At 50.8% G+C, this 17,432-nt stretch overlaps 1 protein-coding gene across 1 annotated transcript in view; it reads left to right on the top strand.

Annotated features, from left to right (window-relative positions):
• Positions 1–17,432, top strand: part of LOC144506987 (pleckstrin homology domain-containing family H member 1-like) — a 174,319-nt gene that overhangs the window by 72,634 nt on the left and 84,253 nt on the right. Inside the window, 4 exon segments of the mRNA XM_078233493.1 lie at positions 1,923–2,006; positions 4,838–4,919; positions 11,860–12,150; positions 12,153–12,829. Of these exon segments, the coding sequence (XP_078089619.1) occupies positions 1,923–2,006; positions 4,838–4,919; positions 11,860–12,150; positions 12,153–12,829 (1,134 nt within the window).

Genomic DNA, 17,432 nt, shown 5'->3' with positions numbered 1-17,432 from the left:
TTGGTCGTAAATAATGCCGTGCGATCTTCTACAGGCAACTGACGGGGCAGCTGGAGTGGCAGCTCAGTCTCGCCAAACGGCGGCAGTGCAGCGCTCCCTCGGTGATGCACCAGAGTGCTCAGCCAGATTCTCTGCTCAGGTCCCTAAAGCGAGACCTCTGACATGAGGATGAGAGTGTGACCCCACTGAGGCATGGCTGACACATTGTAAATATGGTCGTTTTCTTGTGGCTGACGTTTCAATTAATAACAATCTCCCCATTTTAAATGGATTACATAGAAACGAGAAGCAGGAGGAGGCCATTCGGCCCTTCGAGCCTGCTCCGCCATTCATTTTGATCATGGCCGATCATCGAATTCAATATCCCCCCCCCCCGATCCCTTTAGCCTCTGAGCTATACCTAATTTCTCCTTGAAATCAGACAACCTTTTGGCCTCAGCTACACCCAGTGGTAGTGAATTCCACACATTCACCACCCTCTGGGTGAAGAAATTTCTCCTCATCTCAGTTCTAAAAGGTTTACCTCTTGTCCTCAAACTATGATCCCTGTTTCTGGACTCCCCCATCATTGGGAACATTCTTTCTGAATCTACCCTGTCTAACCCTGTTAGAATGTTATAAGTTTCTATGAGATCCCCTCTCACTCTTCTAAACTGCAGTGAATATAATCCCAGCTGATTTAGTCTCTCAGACCTGCCATCCCAGGGATCAGCCTGGTAAACCTTCACTGCGCTCCCTCTATAGCAAGGACATCCTTCCTCAGATAAGGACACCAAAACTGCACACAATACTCCAGGTGTGACCTCACTAATGCCCTGTACAATTGCAGTAAAGCATCCCTATTCCTATATCGAACCTTCTCACAATGAAGGCCAACATACCATTTGCCTTCTTTACTGCCTGATTACGGTTTAACTTACCATGTAACAGCATGAGGATTGGAAAGCCCAGGGCCGGCTGTGGTAACACTCGAAACAGTTCTTCTCACAGAATATTCTGGATTAGTGGACAGATACGCCGAGGCAGAGATCTTTCCTGCTTACATCCTAGTTAAAAACCACATCCAACATTTTTAATATTTGAAGGGAAATGGGTGTTTTATTCTCAGTATTGGCAGGATTTTCCGATCACACCCTCCCCCCCCCCCCCCCCCCCCCCACTCGCGTGGCGTACTTTTGGGTGGCAGAGGTAGGTTACTATTGGCTGGTGGAAGGATATTCCTGTCCCGCCGATGTCTGCGGGGCTTTGCATGCCCCTCACCCTCTGGGGTGAGCCGCCATCGGCAGGACTGGAAGACCCTCCAGCAGAAAGGGCTGGTAAATAAAATTTCGGCCCACGTGTGTAATGGCTGTCTTTTCTCTTTAGAGCGGAGGAGGTTGAGAGGCGACTTAATAGAGGTTTATAAGATGATGAGGGGGATAGATAGAGTGGACGTTCAGAGACTATTTCCTCGGGTGGATGTAGCTGTTACTAGGGGGTTCATGGTTACAATAAGGTTCATGGTGGGAGATATAGGAAGGATGTCCGAGGTAGGTTATTTACGCAGAGAGTGGTTGGGGTGTGGAATGGACTGCCTGCTGTGATAGTGGAGTCGGACACTTTAGGAACTTTCAAGCGGTTATTGGATAGGCACATGGAGCACACCAGGATGATAGGGAGTGGGATAGCTTGATCTTGGTTTCAGATAAAGCTCGGCACAACATCGAGGGCTGAAGGGCCTGTACTGTGCTGTACTGTTCTATGTTCTCAGAGGCCGAGAGGGTGTGTATTTGCCGCCAAACTTGCGAAGTTGTCACTCGATCTCATCTATTTATGTTTAGTCCTGTATTGCTGGTTTATACTCATTTTCAAACACGAGTTAATTCTTACTCAAGGCGTGAAAAATGATATTGATGACCTTATTTTTGAATTACTTTTCTCAGAATCAGTTGCGAGCCCAGGAAGCGAAGGTGATTGAGGAGAAGGCAGCCAGAATCAAAGAGTGGGTGACTTTCAAGTTAAGAGAAGTAAGTTCCTGAGATCTTGTTCACAGTGTGGCCTCGAGGCGACTTTGCCACATTGGGTGGAATTCCCCTACCCAGCCTGCAGCGGGATTGGCGGTGGGCAGGCGCGGTGAATCTGGCGGGAGCCAAAAAGTCAGAATCACATTGTAATTAGAATCATAGAATCCCTGCAGTGCAGACGGAGACCATTCGGCCCATCGAGTCTGCACCGACCACAATCCCACCCAGGCCCTATCCCTGTAACCCAATGTATTTACCCTAGCTAGTCCCCCTGACACTAAGGGTCAATTTAGCATGGCCAATCCACCTAACCTGCACATTTTTGGACTATGGGAGGAAACTAGAGCACCCGGACAGGCACTAGAGTGTGGTGACTAGGGGATTTCCACAGTAACTTCATTGCAGTGTTAATGTAAGCCTACTTGTGACATTAATAAATAAACTTTAAACCTTCTCAAGGGCAATTAGGGATGGGCAATAAATGATGGCCTACTCAGTGATGCCCACATCTTGTAAATTAATTTTTTAAAAAGAGAGGAGAATCTAAAGAAAATAGCAATCGGTGGCACAGTGGTTAGCACTGCTGCCTCACAGCAACAGGGACCCGGGTTCGATTCCCGGCTTGGGTCACTGTCTGTGTGGGGTCTACACGTTCTGCCGGTTATATACTATGCAGCCTCTCCACTTCCGCCGTCTCAGTTAGGTTGAGTTCAACTTCGGTTCCTGGTCTGTACTGAGGTGGTGGGTCTCAGCTGAGGACAGAGGGACAGAGCCCCCGGAGACAACCATAGAACCTCAGGTTGGGGGGCAAGAAACAAAATGAAAAGCAGTTGGCAATCCCACCTTAGTCACCATCCAGTGACCTCTGTCAAGAATAATACCTGGGTAACAGGCTTAAACGATGAGGACAGATTGCATATGCTTGACCTGTCTCCCCCAAGTATGGAAGATTGAAGGGTGAGTTAGCTGAGGTGTTTTAAGAAATTTATAGGATGGAGGGGCTGGGATTTCCTCTGGTGGAGGGAGGCCAGGACAAGTGGGCAGAACCTTGAAGTTAGAGCTAGGCCGCTGAGGGCTAAAGTCAGCGGGCACTTCTTCACACAAAGGAATTCTAGAACGCTGCAGAGGGATAATATAAGCATCGAGCAGGACTTTCTTCCAAATGGTTAAGTCCAGGCTCGGTGTTTAATAATATTTTGACATCTCGGCCCAGGAATGCACGTTACTCATCTCATGATAACAGCGGGTCAGAGGTCAAGGAATGTGCCGAGATTCCGGAATGGTGATGTATTGCCTGGATGCAGCACCAGGTGCGAGAGGAGGAAGGCGTGAATTCAAGCTCTGGTCTTCAGCAGCTTAGCCACTTTCAGCGTGCCGTAACTATCCCGGGGGGAAGCGGGAAGACAGGGAGAATGTGACAGAATTCCTCCCTCCAGTCACAAGCGAGATGGTTTCTTGCTGAAGGCGACATGTGAGTGCGGATCAGGTGTGTACAACATTCCCACCATTGGGATAAAGCCTTCGGGTGAGGAGCAAGGAGAGTGAAAATTACTCTTCCCTCTGCCTTCTCAATTACCATCGAACCACAGAATCTCTACAGTGCAAGTGGAAGCCATTCAGCCCATCCAGTCTGCCCCAAGTCTCCGAAAGAGCATTTTTACTCAGGCCCAACCCCAGCCCATTCCCCATAACCCAATGCATTTCCTATGGCTAATCCACCTAACCTTGGGTCACTAGGGGAAATTTAGCATGGCCAAACCATCTAAGCTGCACACCTTTGGAGTGTGGGAGGAAACCGGAGCACCCGGAGGAAACCCACGCAGACACGGGGAGAACGTGCAAACTCCACGCAGACAGTGACCCAAGCCGGGAATCGAACCGGGGTCCCTGGCGCTGTGAGGCAGCAGTGCGAACCACCGTGCCAGCCGCACAGCAGTTACAGTTGCACAAAATGGCAGCCTTCAGCATGAGATCCGGTCGGCAGCTCCCATCGTGGCCTTGTGTGTTACATAGCTTATTCCAAGGTTACTTTACCTACACAACAGAGACAAACCTGGGAGGTAGGGAGGAAGCGGAAACTCAGAAAGAGTGGCATTGGGCAAGAATGCCAATGCGTTCCTGTCTCCTCCCGCTGTGTTCTGATGGCAAGCATTTAACAGAGGCGGGAAGCCGGTGGATGTTGCTAACGCAGCAATTAATTTTCTGAGGGCAAGGGAATGTTATAGGCGAGTGCATGGGGATGCCCGCAGTGCCTGCAGCCAATTAACTCATAGGAGGCCAGTACACCAACAGGGGACGGGAGTCGCATAAAAATAGCATACAACCCCCTACCCCACTCCCACATTGAAGGGGCCTGAGGTTACCCGCAGACAGAAGCTTGCATCTGTCTGATTATCTTCTGAACACTGCTGTCAGGCCTGTGATATCCCAGTGGAGAAACGGCATGGCCTCCCCTCCAGCTGTTCCGCTCCTCCCTTCTGCCCTGCCCTCCCTCCTGCCATCATTCACCTCGGCAGCACCCTCATTACACAGGCGGTGAAGACTGCCATCCGACCTCTAAATCGCACGCCCTGTGTGTCGCCCACAACCTACCCACCCTCCCTCAGTGAATCCCCCATCCCGGAGTCGCCCTGGTAACCGGATATATCCCGGACGATCGCTCCTGACTCCGCAGTGATCAGGATGGCCCAAAAATAGACCCGGCCTCGACTCAGGGTGGAAAAACCCAGCCCAACATTCCTGATTGGCCGTGAGGTTGTTCGAAGGAGGTGACAGGTGCTACATAAATGCAAGTTCTTCCCTTATTTTTCTGTTGGTTTTGTTTTTTTCAAAAGCTGGAATTCGAAAACCACCATCTCAAAGTAACGACTCGGAAGCAAGTGGAGCAGATTCAGGCCCTGTACGCCAGGATTCAAGGTACAGAGATGCATCCTTCGCAGGAAGTTACAGGCATCGAGCCTTCAGATGGAAAATAGTGACACTTTTTATCCTTTGTGTTCTTGTTTGGTGAACTGAGAACAAGATGCTCCCGTGTGCACTGACTGATGGCGCGCGGTAACATAAGATTGCAACGTGTCAGGAGCAATCTTTGGTCTATCTGGGTGGTCCTGAATTTCAAAAACAGGAATTCCCGTTCTGGCTTTCATTCCCATCAAAGGTTTAACCTGGCAAATCCTCATCCGGTTCCCTCTTAAACCTGTCGATGCAATCCACCCCCCTCAGGGCATGTTGTTCCTTCTGTCTCCCCCTCCTCCTCCACCCCCCCCCCCCCCCCCCCCCTCCCTCCCCCCCGCAACCTAAACTGTTCACTCTCTCTCTGTGCATGTCCCGGCCAAATAGTTATCCCTCAATCAACACGACAGAATCACATTATCAGCTTACTTGTCAGATTGCTGTTAGTGGGAACTGGCTGTGTTGTCAATTCCCCACATTACTGCCAGAATGACAGCTCAAAAGTAATTCATTGTTGCCTCTGAGCTCCTGAGAATTGAGGGCAGAATTCTAACCCAGCACTTCAAGGTTAGATGGGACTTTGGTTCAATGTCTCTTCTTGTAGCTAGCAGCACCGCACTGAATCAGGGCTTGGAGCCATCATTGGCTGGCTCAGTGGTGCAATTTAACCCAACGATGATCCATGAACAGTGATATTATTCCTGAGTCAGGAAGTGGGTCACTTGGCTGGAGGAGCAAACGTAGATAGGAATGATATAGAAGCTGGAGGAGGCTAGAGAAATGGAGGGCTGTGTGGTCTGAAGGAGGTGACAGAGATATGGAGGTGGGTGGAGAATGGTGGAGGTTAGAGAGATAGGGAGGGTTGCAGGGGCTGGAGATTGGGCGGCACGGTAGCACAGTGGTTAGCACTGCTGCTTCACAGCTCCAGGGTCCTGGGTTCGATTCCCGGCTCGGGTCACTGTCTGTGTGGAGTTTGCACATTCTCCTCGTGTCTGCGTGGGTTTCCTCCGGGTGCTCCGGTTTCCTCCCACAGTCCAAAGATGTGCGGGTTAGGTTGATTGGCCAGGTTAAAAATTGTCCCTGAAATGTGTAGTTAGAGGGATTAGCGGGTAAATATGTGGGGGTAGGGCCTGGGTGGGATTGTGGTCGGTGCAGACTCGATGGGCCGAATGGCCTCCTTCTGCACTGTAGGGTTTCTATGTTAAATAGGGAAGGCTGTAGAGGCTGGAGGAGATTCTAGAGATATGGAGGTGTGTAGTGACTGGAGGAAGTTATAGAGATAGGGAGTTGAGTAGTGACTGGAGGAGGTGATATAGATAGGGAGGATTATAGGGGCTGGGGAGGTTGCAGAAATAAGGAGGGTTGTCGGGGCTGGAGGAGATTACAGAGATAGAGAGGTGTGTAGGGGCTGGAGGAGATTACAGAGATAGGGAGGTGTGTAGGGGCTGGAGGAGGTTACAGAGATAGGGAGGTGTGTAGGGGCTGGAGGAGGTTACAGAGATAGGGAGGTGTGTAGGGGCTGGAGGAGGTTACAGAGATAGGGAGGTGTGTAGGGGCTGGAGGAGATTACAGAGATATAGAGGTGTGTAGGGGCTGGAGGAGGTTACAGAGATAGGGAGGTGTGTAGGGGCTGGAGGAGGTTACAGAGATAGGGAGGTGTGTAGGGGCTGGAGGAGATTACAGAGATATAGAGGTGTGTAGGGGCTGGAGGAGTTTACAGAGATATAGAGGCGTGTAGGGGCTGGAGGAGGTTACAAAGAGGGAGGTGTGTAGGAGCTCAAGGAGGTTGTAGGGAATGGAAGTGTTTTACAGAGATAGGGAGGTATGTAGGTGCTGCAGGAGTTACAGAGATAGGGAGGTATGTGGGGCTGGTGGAGGTTGCAGAGATAAGGAGGGTTTTAGGGAATGGAAGGGGTTTACAGAGATAGGGAGAGAAAAAAAAAGTTTATTCATCACAAGTAAGGCTTACATTAACACTGCAATGAAGTTACTGTGAAAATCCCCTAGTTGCCACACTCCGGCGCCTGTTCGGGTCAATGCACCCTAACCAGGACGTCTTTAAGACTGTGGGAGGAAACCCATGAAGACACGGGGAGAAATGTAAATTCCACACAGACAGTGACCCAAGCCGGGAGTTGAACCCGGGTCCCTGGCACTGTGAGGCAGCAGTGCTAACCACTGTGCCACCGTGCCGCCCCGAGTTGCAGGAGCTGGAGGAGTTTACAGAGATAGGGAGGTGTGTACGGACTGGAGGAGGTTATAGACATAGGGAGGGCTGTAGGACTGGAGGAAGTTACAGAGATAGGGAGGGCCGAGGGGGCTGGAGGAAATGACAGAGATGTGGTGGTATGTAGTGACTGGAGGAGGTTCTAGAAATAGGAAAAGCTGTAGGGGCTGGAGGAAGTTATAGAGATACAGAGAGTTGTAGGAGCTGGAGGAGGTTACATAGATATGGAGGGTTGTAGGGACTGCAGGAGTTTACAATGATTTGGTGGTCTGTAGGGGCTTGAGGAGGTTACAGAGATAGGGAGGATTGCAGGGGCTGGAGGAGGTAACAGAGATAGGTAGGGCTGGAGGAGGTTATAGAGATATGGAGGTATGTAGTGACTGGAGGAAGTTATAGAGATAGGGAGGTGTGCAGTGACTGGAGGAGGTGATAGAGAGAGGGAGGGTTGTAGGGGCTGAGGAGGTTGCAGAGATATGGTGTGTAGTGACTGGAGGAAGTTATAAAGATAGGGAGGTGTGTAGTGACTGGAGGAGGTGATAGAGATAGGGAGGGTTGTAGGGGTTGGGGGAGTTTACAGTGATATGGAGATGTGGAGGGGCTGGAGGAGGTTGCAGAGATAGGGAGGGTAGTAGGGGCTGGAGGAGGTTGCAGAGATAGGGAGGGTTGTAGGGACCGGAAGAGTTTACAATGATATGGAGGTGTGTAGGGGCTGGAGGAGGTGATAGAGATAGGGAGGGTTGTAGGGGTTGGGGGAGTTTACAGTGATATGGAGATGTGGAGGGGCTGGAGGAGGTTGCAGAGATAGGGAGGGTAGTAGGGGCTGGAGGAGGTTGCAGAGATAGGGAGGGTTGTAGGGACCGGAAGAGTTTACAGTGATATGGAGGTGTGTCGGGGCTGGAGGAGGTTGCAGAGATAGGGAAGGGTGTCGGGACTGGAGAAGGTTATGGATGTTTAAGCCATCACATGTGAGATTGCATAAAATGGGTAAAATTGGTCGGAGTGGCCCATTATACTCCGGTGGGGGAAATGAAAAGAAAGGCCCCACCCTGCCCTACCAGAGTGATGGAGAAAACCACCCCCCTCAGAAACAGAGTGTGCTAAAATCTGTAGAGAAAACTCGGCTGTGCTGCTGGAGGGCTACGTGCCGATCTTCTCACCTCAGCCAGCACTCCACCCAATATCTTGTGTTTTATAAATTTGAAGCCATCAGTTGTATTGAACTAGCTTGTGTGGCTGTGAGAATCCAGTGGGCCTGACTAGATGCGGTGATTTTTTAATATAGATACAGAGAGCTGTATCAACACCCAGTATTTATATAATAACACTGGAAAGTGTCCCAAGGCGCTTAGCAGCAAGTCAGACCAAAACTAACAGCAAGTCTCGGAAGGAGATGTTCAGGCAGCTGATCATAACCTTGGTAAAGAGATAGGTGAAGCAGCACCTTAGGAGGCGAGAGAGCTGGAGAGGTTAGCGGTAATAGAATCAGTGAAACCCTACAGGACAGAAAGAGGCCATTCGGCCCATCAAGTCTGCACCGACCACAATCCCACCCAGGCCCTAGCCCAATATCCCTACATATTTTACCCACTAATCCCTCTAATCTACGCATCCCAGGACTCTAAGGGGCAATTTTAGCATGGCCAATCAACCTAACCCGCACATCTTTGGACTGTGGGAGGAAACCGGTGCACCCGGAGGAAACCCACGCAGACACGAGGAGAATGTGCAAACTCCACACAGACAGTGACCCAAGCCGGGAATCGAACCCAGGTCCCTGGAGCTGTGAAGCAGCAGTGCTAACCACTGTGCTACCGTGCCACCCAGCTCTAAGGTAGTGAAAGATGCTAAATAAGTGGAAGTCACTAATGAATCTGTACTGGAGCTCAGTCGCTCTCACCTTCTGACAAGAATATTACCAAGGTTCACTCCCCAACAACATCAGTTATAGAATTGGCTCCTGTGGTGAAAAACAACCAAACTCACTACCTAAGGGATTGAATAGACAGACATTTAGTTGGTTTTGGAAATATCTAATCTTGGGGTTTAATGTTTGACCGTTTCCCATAACATCCTGACTGAGTGACTCAGCGGAACTCAGTAACAGATTTACAGGTCTGAAATGTAATCCTGTGCTTTGTTATTCAATAACTAGGGATTAACAAGTAGGAATGCCCATCACCTTGAGTTGGGCCATTCAGACACTGCCAATCCATCACCTGGGCTGTTTCTTGCAACAAGAGAAATGGAGCAAGGGTCAGAACTGACGGATTTTCATCGACACAATTTCAATTCTCAGATTGCAAGAACAATCGGCATGAATCTCTGTCCTCGCCTTCGACATACTAAATGAGCCCCAATTTTTTCATGGGGTTCATTACAGCGGGTCCAAGTAGCTTGCTTTTAATGGTAGACTTGATGCATGGCTGTATGGGAACATAAGAAATGAGAGAAGGAATAAGCTATACAGTGGCACAGTGATTAGCACTGCTGCCTCACAGCGCCAGGGACCCGGGTTCAATTCCCAGCTTGGGTCACTGTCTGTGTGGAGTTTGCATGTTCTCCGCGTGTCTGCGTGGGTTTCCTCCGGGTGCTCTGGTTTCCTCCCATAGTCCAAAAGACATGATGGTTAGGTGCATTGGCCATGCTAAATTCTCCTTCGGTGTACCCAAACAGGTGCTGGAGGTGCTGGACTAACTTCATTGCAACCCATTTACAACACTGATAAATAAACTTCAAGCAGACAGTCCAATGGTTCAGCCACTTCAACTTGTGTCCAATTCTGCATTTTGGGAAGGATGTGAAGGCTTTCGAGAGAGTGCAGAAAGGATTCATGGGAATGGTTCCAGCGATGATGGACCTCTGTTATGAGGATGGATTGGAGAAGCTGGGACTGTTCCCTTGGAGAAGAGAAGGTTGAGAGGAGAGTTGATAGAGGTGTTTAAAACCCTGAGGGGTCCGGACAGAGCAGTTAGGAAGAAACTGTTCCCATTGGGGGAAGGTTTGAGAATGAGAGGACGTCAGTTGAACAGGAGTGACACAAATACCAGAGGGACTGGAGGAAAGCTCGTTTCACACAGTCAATGGATAGGATCCTAATGCACTGTCTGAGGGTGTGGTGGGGGCAGATTTAATCGTGACTTTCCAAAGGGAATTGGATGATTATCTCCAGAGAGAACATTTGCAGGGCGACTGGGAAAATGCAGGAGAGTGGAACTAGCTGATGCAGAGAACTGTCAAGGACACAACAGGCTGAATGGCCTCCTGTGCGATAACTGCTCTATGATCCCAAGCAGCTCCTCAGGCCTGCTCTGCTCATAACTGATCTTCTACCTCAAACACCGCATTCCTGCAGAATCCCCCATGTATTAAACACATTTGTGTTCACACATACCTCTCTGCAAACCTTCTTCTTGTCAAGCCTGCTTCTGTCACGCTGTTCTTGCCAAATCAAGAGGAAAGAAAGGTACAGCACAGGAACAGGCCCTTCGGCCCTCCAAACCTCTGCCAATCATCATGCCCTAACGAAACTTTAAAAATCCTTCTGCCCTTACTCAGCCCGTATCCCTTTGTTCCCTCCCTATCCATGAACCCATCCAGACGCCTCTTAAATGTTGCTAATGTGCCTGTTTCCACCACCTCCTCTGGCAGCGCGTTCCAGGCACCCATCACTCTCTGCATGGAAAACATCCCCCGCGCATCTCCCTTAAACTTTCCCCCTCTCACCTTGAACCTGTGCCCCCTTGTAATTGGCACTTCCACCCTGGGGAAAAAGCCTCAGACTATCCACTCTGTCTGTGCCTCTCATAATTTTGTAGACCTCTATCAGGTCTCCCCTCAGCCTCCGTCTTTCCAGTGAAAACAATCCTAGTTTATTCAACCTCTCCTCATAGCCGACACCCTCGAGACCAGGCAACATCCTGGTGAACCTTCTTTGCACTCTCTCCAAAGCTTCCACCCCCTTCTGGTAGTGTGGTGACCAGAACTGCACACAATACTCCAAATAAACCTATTAATTTTTCTTGGGGAAACTGCCGGTGTCAGTGGTGCTTGTTTCTCACTCAGCTGAGGCACTTGACTTCTCTGAGGCACGATACATATTCTCCTGGGTGATGTGGGGGGAGGAGGATTCCGTGGCATGATACATATTTTTGTAAGGAGCCATCTGCCATGACTGCCCCACCCATAAACCCCACACCCAGCTCCAGCGTGCAAATTTTCCAACATCACTCCATTAATGTCCCCTTGCTACCACGCCCTTGCTCATCCCCCAGCCCCCCATCCTGTCACACCCCCGCCCTCTGTCAACCCACCTCCACCCTCTGTCAACCCACCCCCCCCCCCCCCCCCGCCCGCCCCAGCCTCTGTCAACCCACCTCCGGCCTCTATCCACACCCTCTCCCCTTCTGTCAACCCACCTCTGTCCACACCCTCCCCCCTTCTGTCACACTCCCCGCCCTCTGTCACTCCCCCGCCCTCTGTCCCTCTGTCACACCCCCCCCCCCCCCCTGCCCTCTGTCATTTCCCAATCCTCTGTCACTCCTTGTTAAGCCTGCACTCACTGCCCAATTAGCAGTTGATTGAGGAAATATCTCCAACATCGTTGAAGCTGGGTCCGGTTACTGATTGTTCCAGACTGCTGGGGTTCTGAGTAACAGAGACTGATTTTATATTCAACAGATTTACAAGGCAAGAGACCAGGAGCAGATGTGACAGAAATCTCAGAAACTTCTCCTGTGCCTCCGAGTCCACAGGTCCTCCCCACACTCGAGAAGCCCGAGCAGGTGGCAAAGCTGCCCTCCGAGGACCGGAAGGAGCTGCTTGAGCAGAGCTCCAGGGTAACGGCGGAGGAAGGGAGCCTTGACGCTGCACAGGATCAGCCGAGCTGCAGTCCAGCCCAGGCGGCCGCAAGGACAGAGGCCTGCAGTTTGGAGCCTGCGGGGTCATCCCCTGATGGTCAGCCAGGTGTCACAGGGAAAGCAGCTCCCGGCTTGAGGGAGTGAGGGCCGAACAGGCTCCATTACGGACGGCTAAAGAGCCCAGTGTACTGAAAGCATCGGCGGACAACAAGAGTGCTTCAGCCTCACCGAGCTCCGTGCAGCCAGCCACAGACCAGGATGCTTCATCCGATGAACTCAGCAGCAAGCTCCGCTCACAGAGGCTGGACTCTTCCTCCTCCTCAAGTGAGACCAATGCGCTAAGCCCCGGTATTGCCCCTGTGCCGGCGGTTAAGCTGCCCTCGCCAAGGCCCGTTCTGCCCACCTTCACCGCCAAGGAAAGCAGCATTGGCACCAGCATGACTCTGCCTAAGGTGAGGACCCCATTGGTGCCAAGGGACAGCATCCAGCTGGCGAAGAAACACTACAGCCAGCCGCAGCCCGGCGTGGAGAGGTTCAACCACATTGTCTGTATCGACATCTGCTCCTTCAAACCCATGGCGTTCCCACGGCAACCCGTCCAGGTCCAGGAGACAGACATCGACGACATTCCCGAGCAGATGGAAACTGAAGAGTGTGATGTCTGTCCCACACAGGAACTCTGCCCCCCATCGCCAGCCCTGTCGAAAGAGGAGGCGCTGGATTCTGAAAGCATCAACCGTGTCTCGATCAGCAAACCTCCACCTCCACCCTTACATCGCTTCCCCTCGTGGGTAAGATTAAACATCTCCCACACAACATTCCAAATCCGTCTCCCCATGGATCAGCCGTCTCGATGTAACAACCCTCAGGCCTGCGCATACCTCCCATCCTTTCCTTTTTATTCAAACAATTCATCAAAATACATCACAATCCAACATACGTTATAATTTTATAATGATAAATTATGAAATCACAAACTATGATAGACATAATACAACAGCAAACAACTCCCTTCCAATAAGAATGGAATCCACTGTAAGTTATCTATAACCTTCCGGGGCTTCGCCTCCTGGGGCTAGGCCTTCTGGGGCTAGGCCTCCTGGGGCTAGGCCTCCCGGGGCTAGGCCTCCCGGGGCTAGGCCTCCCGGGGCTAGGCCTCCCGGGGCTAGGCCTCCCGGGGCTAGGCCTCCCGGGGCTAGGCCTTCTGGGGCTAGGCCTTCTGGGGCTAGGCCTTCTGGGGCTAGGCCTCCCGGGGCTAGGCCTCCCGGGGCTAGGCCTCCCGGGGCTAGGCCTCCCGGGGCTAGGCCTCCCGGGGCTAGGCCTCCCGGGGCTAGGCCTTCTGGGGCTAGGCCTTCTGGGGCTAGGCCTTCCGGAGTTTTGAGTCCCAGGGCTAAGCCTCTCAGGGCTAGACCTTCTGGAGCTAGGCCTACTGAGGGTAGGCCTTCTGAGGTTATGTCTTCCAGGTTTTGCCTCCCAGGGCTAGGCCTTCTGGGGCTAGACCTTCTGGGTCTCGGCCTCCCGGGGCTAGGCATCCTGGGGCTAAGCCTCCCGGGGCTAGGCCTTCTGGGGCTATGTTTTCCGAGGCTGTCTTCCAGGGTTTTGCCTCCCGAGGCTAGGTCTTCCAGGGCTAGGCCCTCCGGGGCTCGGCCTCCCAGGGCTATGGCGCACATCCCTCCCAAGGATTTTATTTTTTCGTTCTTTCACTGGAAGCGGGTGTCACTCGCTAGGCCATCATTTATTGTCCCTCCCAAAGATTAAGAGAGTCAGAGTTCCCTCCCTCTGCCCCAGTATAATGGGGCTCCCCACCCCAGTATAACAGCATGCACTCTCTCATCTCCTGTTTAACAGCGCTTTCCCTCCCCCAACACCCCTCCCCCAGTATCCGGGGTTGTGAGGGTGGTGGGGTGAGGGAGGATGGGGTGGGACAGTGTCAGTGGGAGAGTGGAGGCAGTGGGGTGGGAGTTGGAGGGATGGGGGGGTAGGTGAAGGGTTAATATGGTATTTGACTTCTGGATTATGCAGACGTTCAGTTCCAATGCATCCACTTTGTGGTTTACATTTTTTTACTCCATTCTTAAAGTTACAAAGCCAATTCTCAGAGTGGATCCGGCAAAGCCAAATCCATTCCTTGCTCCAAAAACCAAATTCAAACTCCAATTGAATCCAATTCAAGGTCCCCACAGAGAGACAAACAAGATCCAAGCTGACAAGATGAGGCATTACACCTATGTTGGGCTTGATCTGACGCTTGATCTTAGCCACAAAGCTACATGCCTTCAAGTAAACCATTCTTCTGGCCTTAATTAGTGTATTAATTAGTAAATATCACCACATTTACTGTCCTGTGTGGACTTCAAATAAGTATTTTTTGTTATTCATTTATGGGATGTGGGTCTTGCTGGCTTGGCCAGTATTTATTGACCATCCCTAATTGCCTTTGAGAAGGTGGTGATGAGCAGCCTTCTTGAATTGCTGCAGTCCATATGGTGTAGGTACACCCACAGTGCTGTTAGGGAGGGCATTCTAGGATTCTGACAGAGACAGTGAAGGAACAGTGATCTATTTCGAAGTCAGGATGGTGAGTGCCTTGGAGGGGATCCTCCAGGTGGTGGTGTGCCCAGGTACCGGCTGCTGTCCTTGCCCCAGACAATGGAGGTCATGAATTTGAAAGGTGCTGTCAAAGGACTCTTGGTGAATTGCTGTAGTGCATCTTGTAGGTGGTACACACCGCTGCTGCTGTGCGTCGGTGGTGGAGGGAGTGAATGTTTGTAGATGGGGTGCCAATCCTGCTTTGTCACTGGATGGTGTTGAGCTTCTTGAGTCTTGTTGGAGCTGCACTCATCCAGGCAAGTGGAGAGCATTCCATCACACTCCTGACTTGTGCCTTGTAGATGATGGACAGGCTTGGGGAGTCAGGAGGAGACTTACTTTTTTTCTGGGTTTCCTGGGTTTCGGAAACGTAGCAACTGAAGGGAGGTGAGACTAAATGAATGGAGGAGACAACTTTTTATTTCAATTCCTTTCATGGGATGTGGGCATCGCTGGCAAGGGCAGCATTTGTTGCCCATCCCTAATTGATCTTGAGTTGAGTGGTTCACTTGGTCATCTCAGAGGTCAGTTAGGAGTCAACCACATTGCTGTGGGTCTGGAGTCACATGTAGGCCTGACTGGGTGAGGATGGGCTGGCTGGAGGGGGCTGGTGAGGGATTGGGGTTGGACTGGGAGAAGTGGTCCTGTTCCTGCTGCAGGAGAGATGGTGGCCTGGTGTTAATATTACTGGACTAGTAATCCAGAGGCTCTGAGGAATGCTTTGGGACATGGGTTCAAATCCCACCACTGCAGCTGGTGAAATTTAAATATAATTAAATTAAAAACTAGTCTAAGTAATGGTGACCATGAAACCATTGTTGTAAAAAGCAATCTGATTCACTAATGTCCTTTAGGGAAGGAAATCTGCCGTCCTTACCCGGTCTGGCCTACTCGTGACTCCAGATCCACAGCAATGTGCTTAACTCTCAACTGACCTCTGAAATGGCCCAGCAAGCCACTCAGTTCAAGGCCAATTAGGGAATATGGGGTGGCACGATGGCACAGTGGTTAGCACTGCTGTCTCACAGCGCCAGAGACCTGGGTTCGATTCCCAGCTTAGGTCACTGTCTGTGTGGAGCCTGCATGTTCTCCCCGACTCCCCGGTTTCCTCCCACAGTTGGAAAGGCGTGTTGATTAGGTGAACTGGCCATGCTAAATTCTCCCTCAGTGTACCCAAACAGGTGCCAGAGTGTGGCGACTAGGGGATTTTCACAGTAACTTCATTGCAGTGTTAATGTAAGCCTACTTGTGACATGCATAAATAAACTTTACTTTACAATGTGGTTGACTCTTAACTGCCCTCTGAAATGGCCTCAAACCACTCAGTTCAAGGGCAATTTTAGGATGGACAACCAAATGCCAACCTTGCCAGCGATGCCCATGAAAGGATGAAGATTTTTAAAAAAGGATCATCATGGGTGAACAATGAGCATCTGGTATCACATTGTGAGTTGGCATCTTGACCTATCTATCTGGTACATGGTTGGGTAGTCTTACTAGTCAGCACCCTTAAACTGAGCTGCTTACTCTCCCAGATCCTCCAGGCAGCCAGGGGGCACATCCACCCTCCTCAAGAGTGTACCGCCAGCTCCTGACCAAAACTGCCCCCGACTCTCCCATTCACCCCAGGACCACTGCCTGGAGTCGCCACGGAGACACACTAGGTGATTATGTGGTTCCCGACTTGAGGAGATGATTGGCTGAATCCTTAAATACAGGCAGTTTTTTTTTAACCGAAACACAGGAAAACACCAATTACTGGGATTACATGTCTGAGCTTCCTTGGGAAACTGACTCATGGTTTACGTGGCTTTGGTGTATAATGAGTACTCCCTATCGGATGGCTGTTCTATATGTGGAATCATTTAAATATGGGCTGCGTTTTACACGAATGGGTGCTTCACCTTGACTGGTCAGCTTGTCCACTGCCATTTAACGGCCATTGTGTTTTAATTGGTTAAATCCGGGTATCCACCTCCATCGCCTGGCCACCAGGCCGTCAGTGTTTCACTGAGTGACCGAGACACTTGGCCCTGGCCTCCACAGCCTCAAGACCAATACCTGTGGGGCAGGCGTACGCCATTGCCATGGCAACCAACCCTTTTACAAGCCTGGGGGTGGAGGGGGGGGGGGGGGGGGGGGGGGGGTGGCAAAGTGGCAAAATTCAGTCCTATTTAGCAGAGCAAATAGTTGAACAGATCTTATTCATCATGAGTCACGTGTGACTATGTAGGAACTACAGCACAGAAACAGGCCACTCAGCCCAACGGCTCCCTGCCAGTGCTCAAGCTGCACTTGAGGCACCTCCCGCCCCTCGCTGTCCAATTCGACCAGCATATCCTTCCACCCCTTTCTCCCTCGTGTTTATCCAGCTTCCCTGAAATACGTCGACTCCATTCCCGGTGGTAGCAACTTCCACATTCCACCCACTCTCTGGGTGACAGCGTTTCTCCCGGATTTCCGATTGTCTTTATCCTATATTCATCACTCCTACTTTTGGCTCCTTTACACGTGGAAGCCTCGCTACATCTATCCAATCAATACTTGATAAATAGAAACATCTCTATCAGGTCACCTCTTAGTCTCTTCTGCAGAGACCATACCCCCAGACTGTTTAGATCACCCTGATATCAATATTCTGACTTCAATCTTCATTTGCTTTGCCCACTTTTGACATATCAAAATTAAACTGTGTCCATTGTGCGTGTGTGTGTACGTGTTTGTGTATGTATGCGTGTGTTTTATGTGTGTGTTGTATGTATATGTTTTATGTGTATGCGTGTGCATATGTGTGTTTTATGTGAT

The sequence above is a fragment of the Mustelus asterias genome, chromosome 18 (assembly GCF_964213995.1).
Source record: "Mustelus asterias chromosome 18, sMusAst1.hap1.1, whole genome shotgun sequence".
NCBI classification, from domain to species: Eukaryota; Metazoa; Chordata; class Chondrichthyes; order Carcharhiniformes; family Triakidae; genus Mustelus; species Mustelus asterias.
The sequence above is the reverse complement of the archived record's forward strand: the minus strand, read 5'-3'. Positions and strand labels throughout refer to the sequence as shown.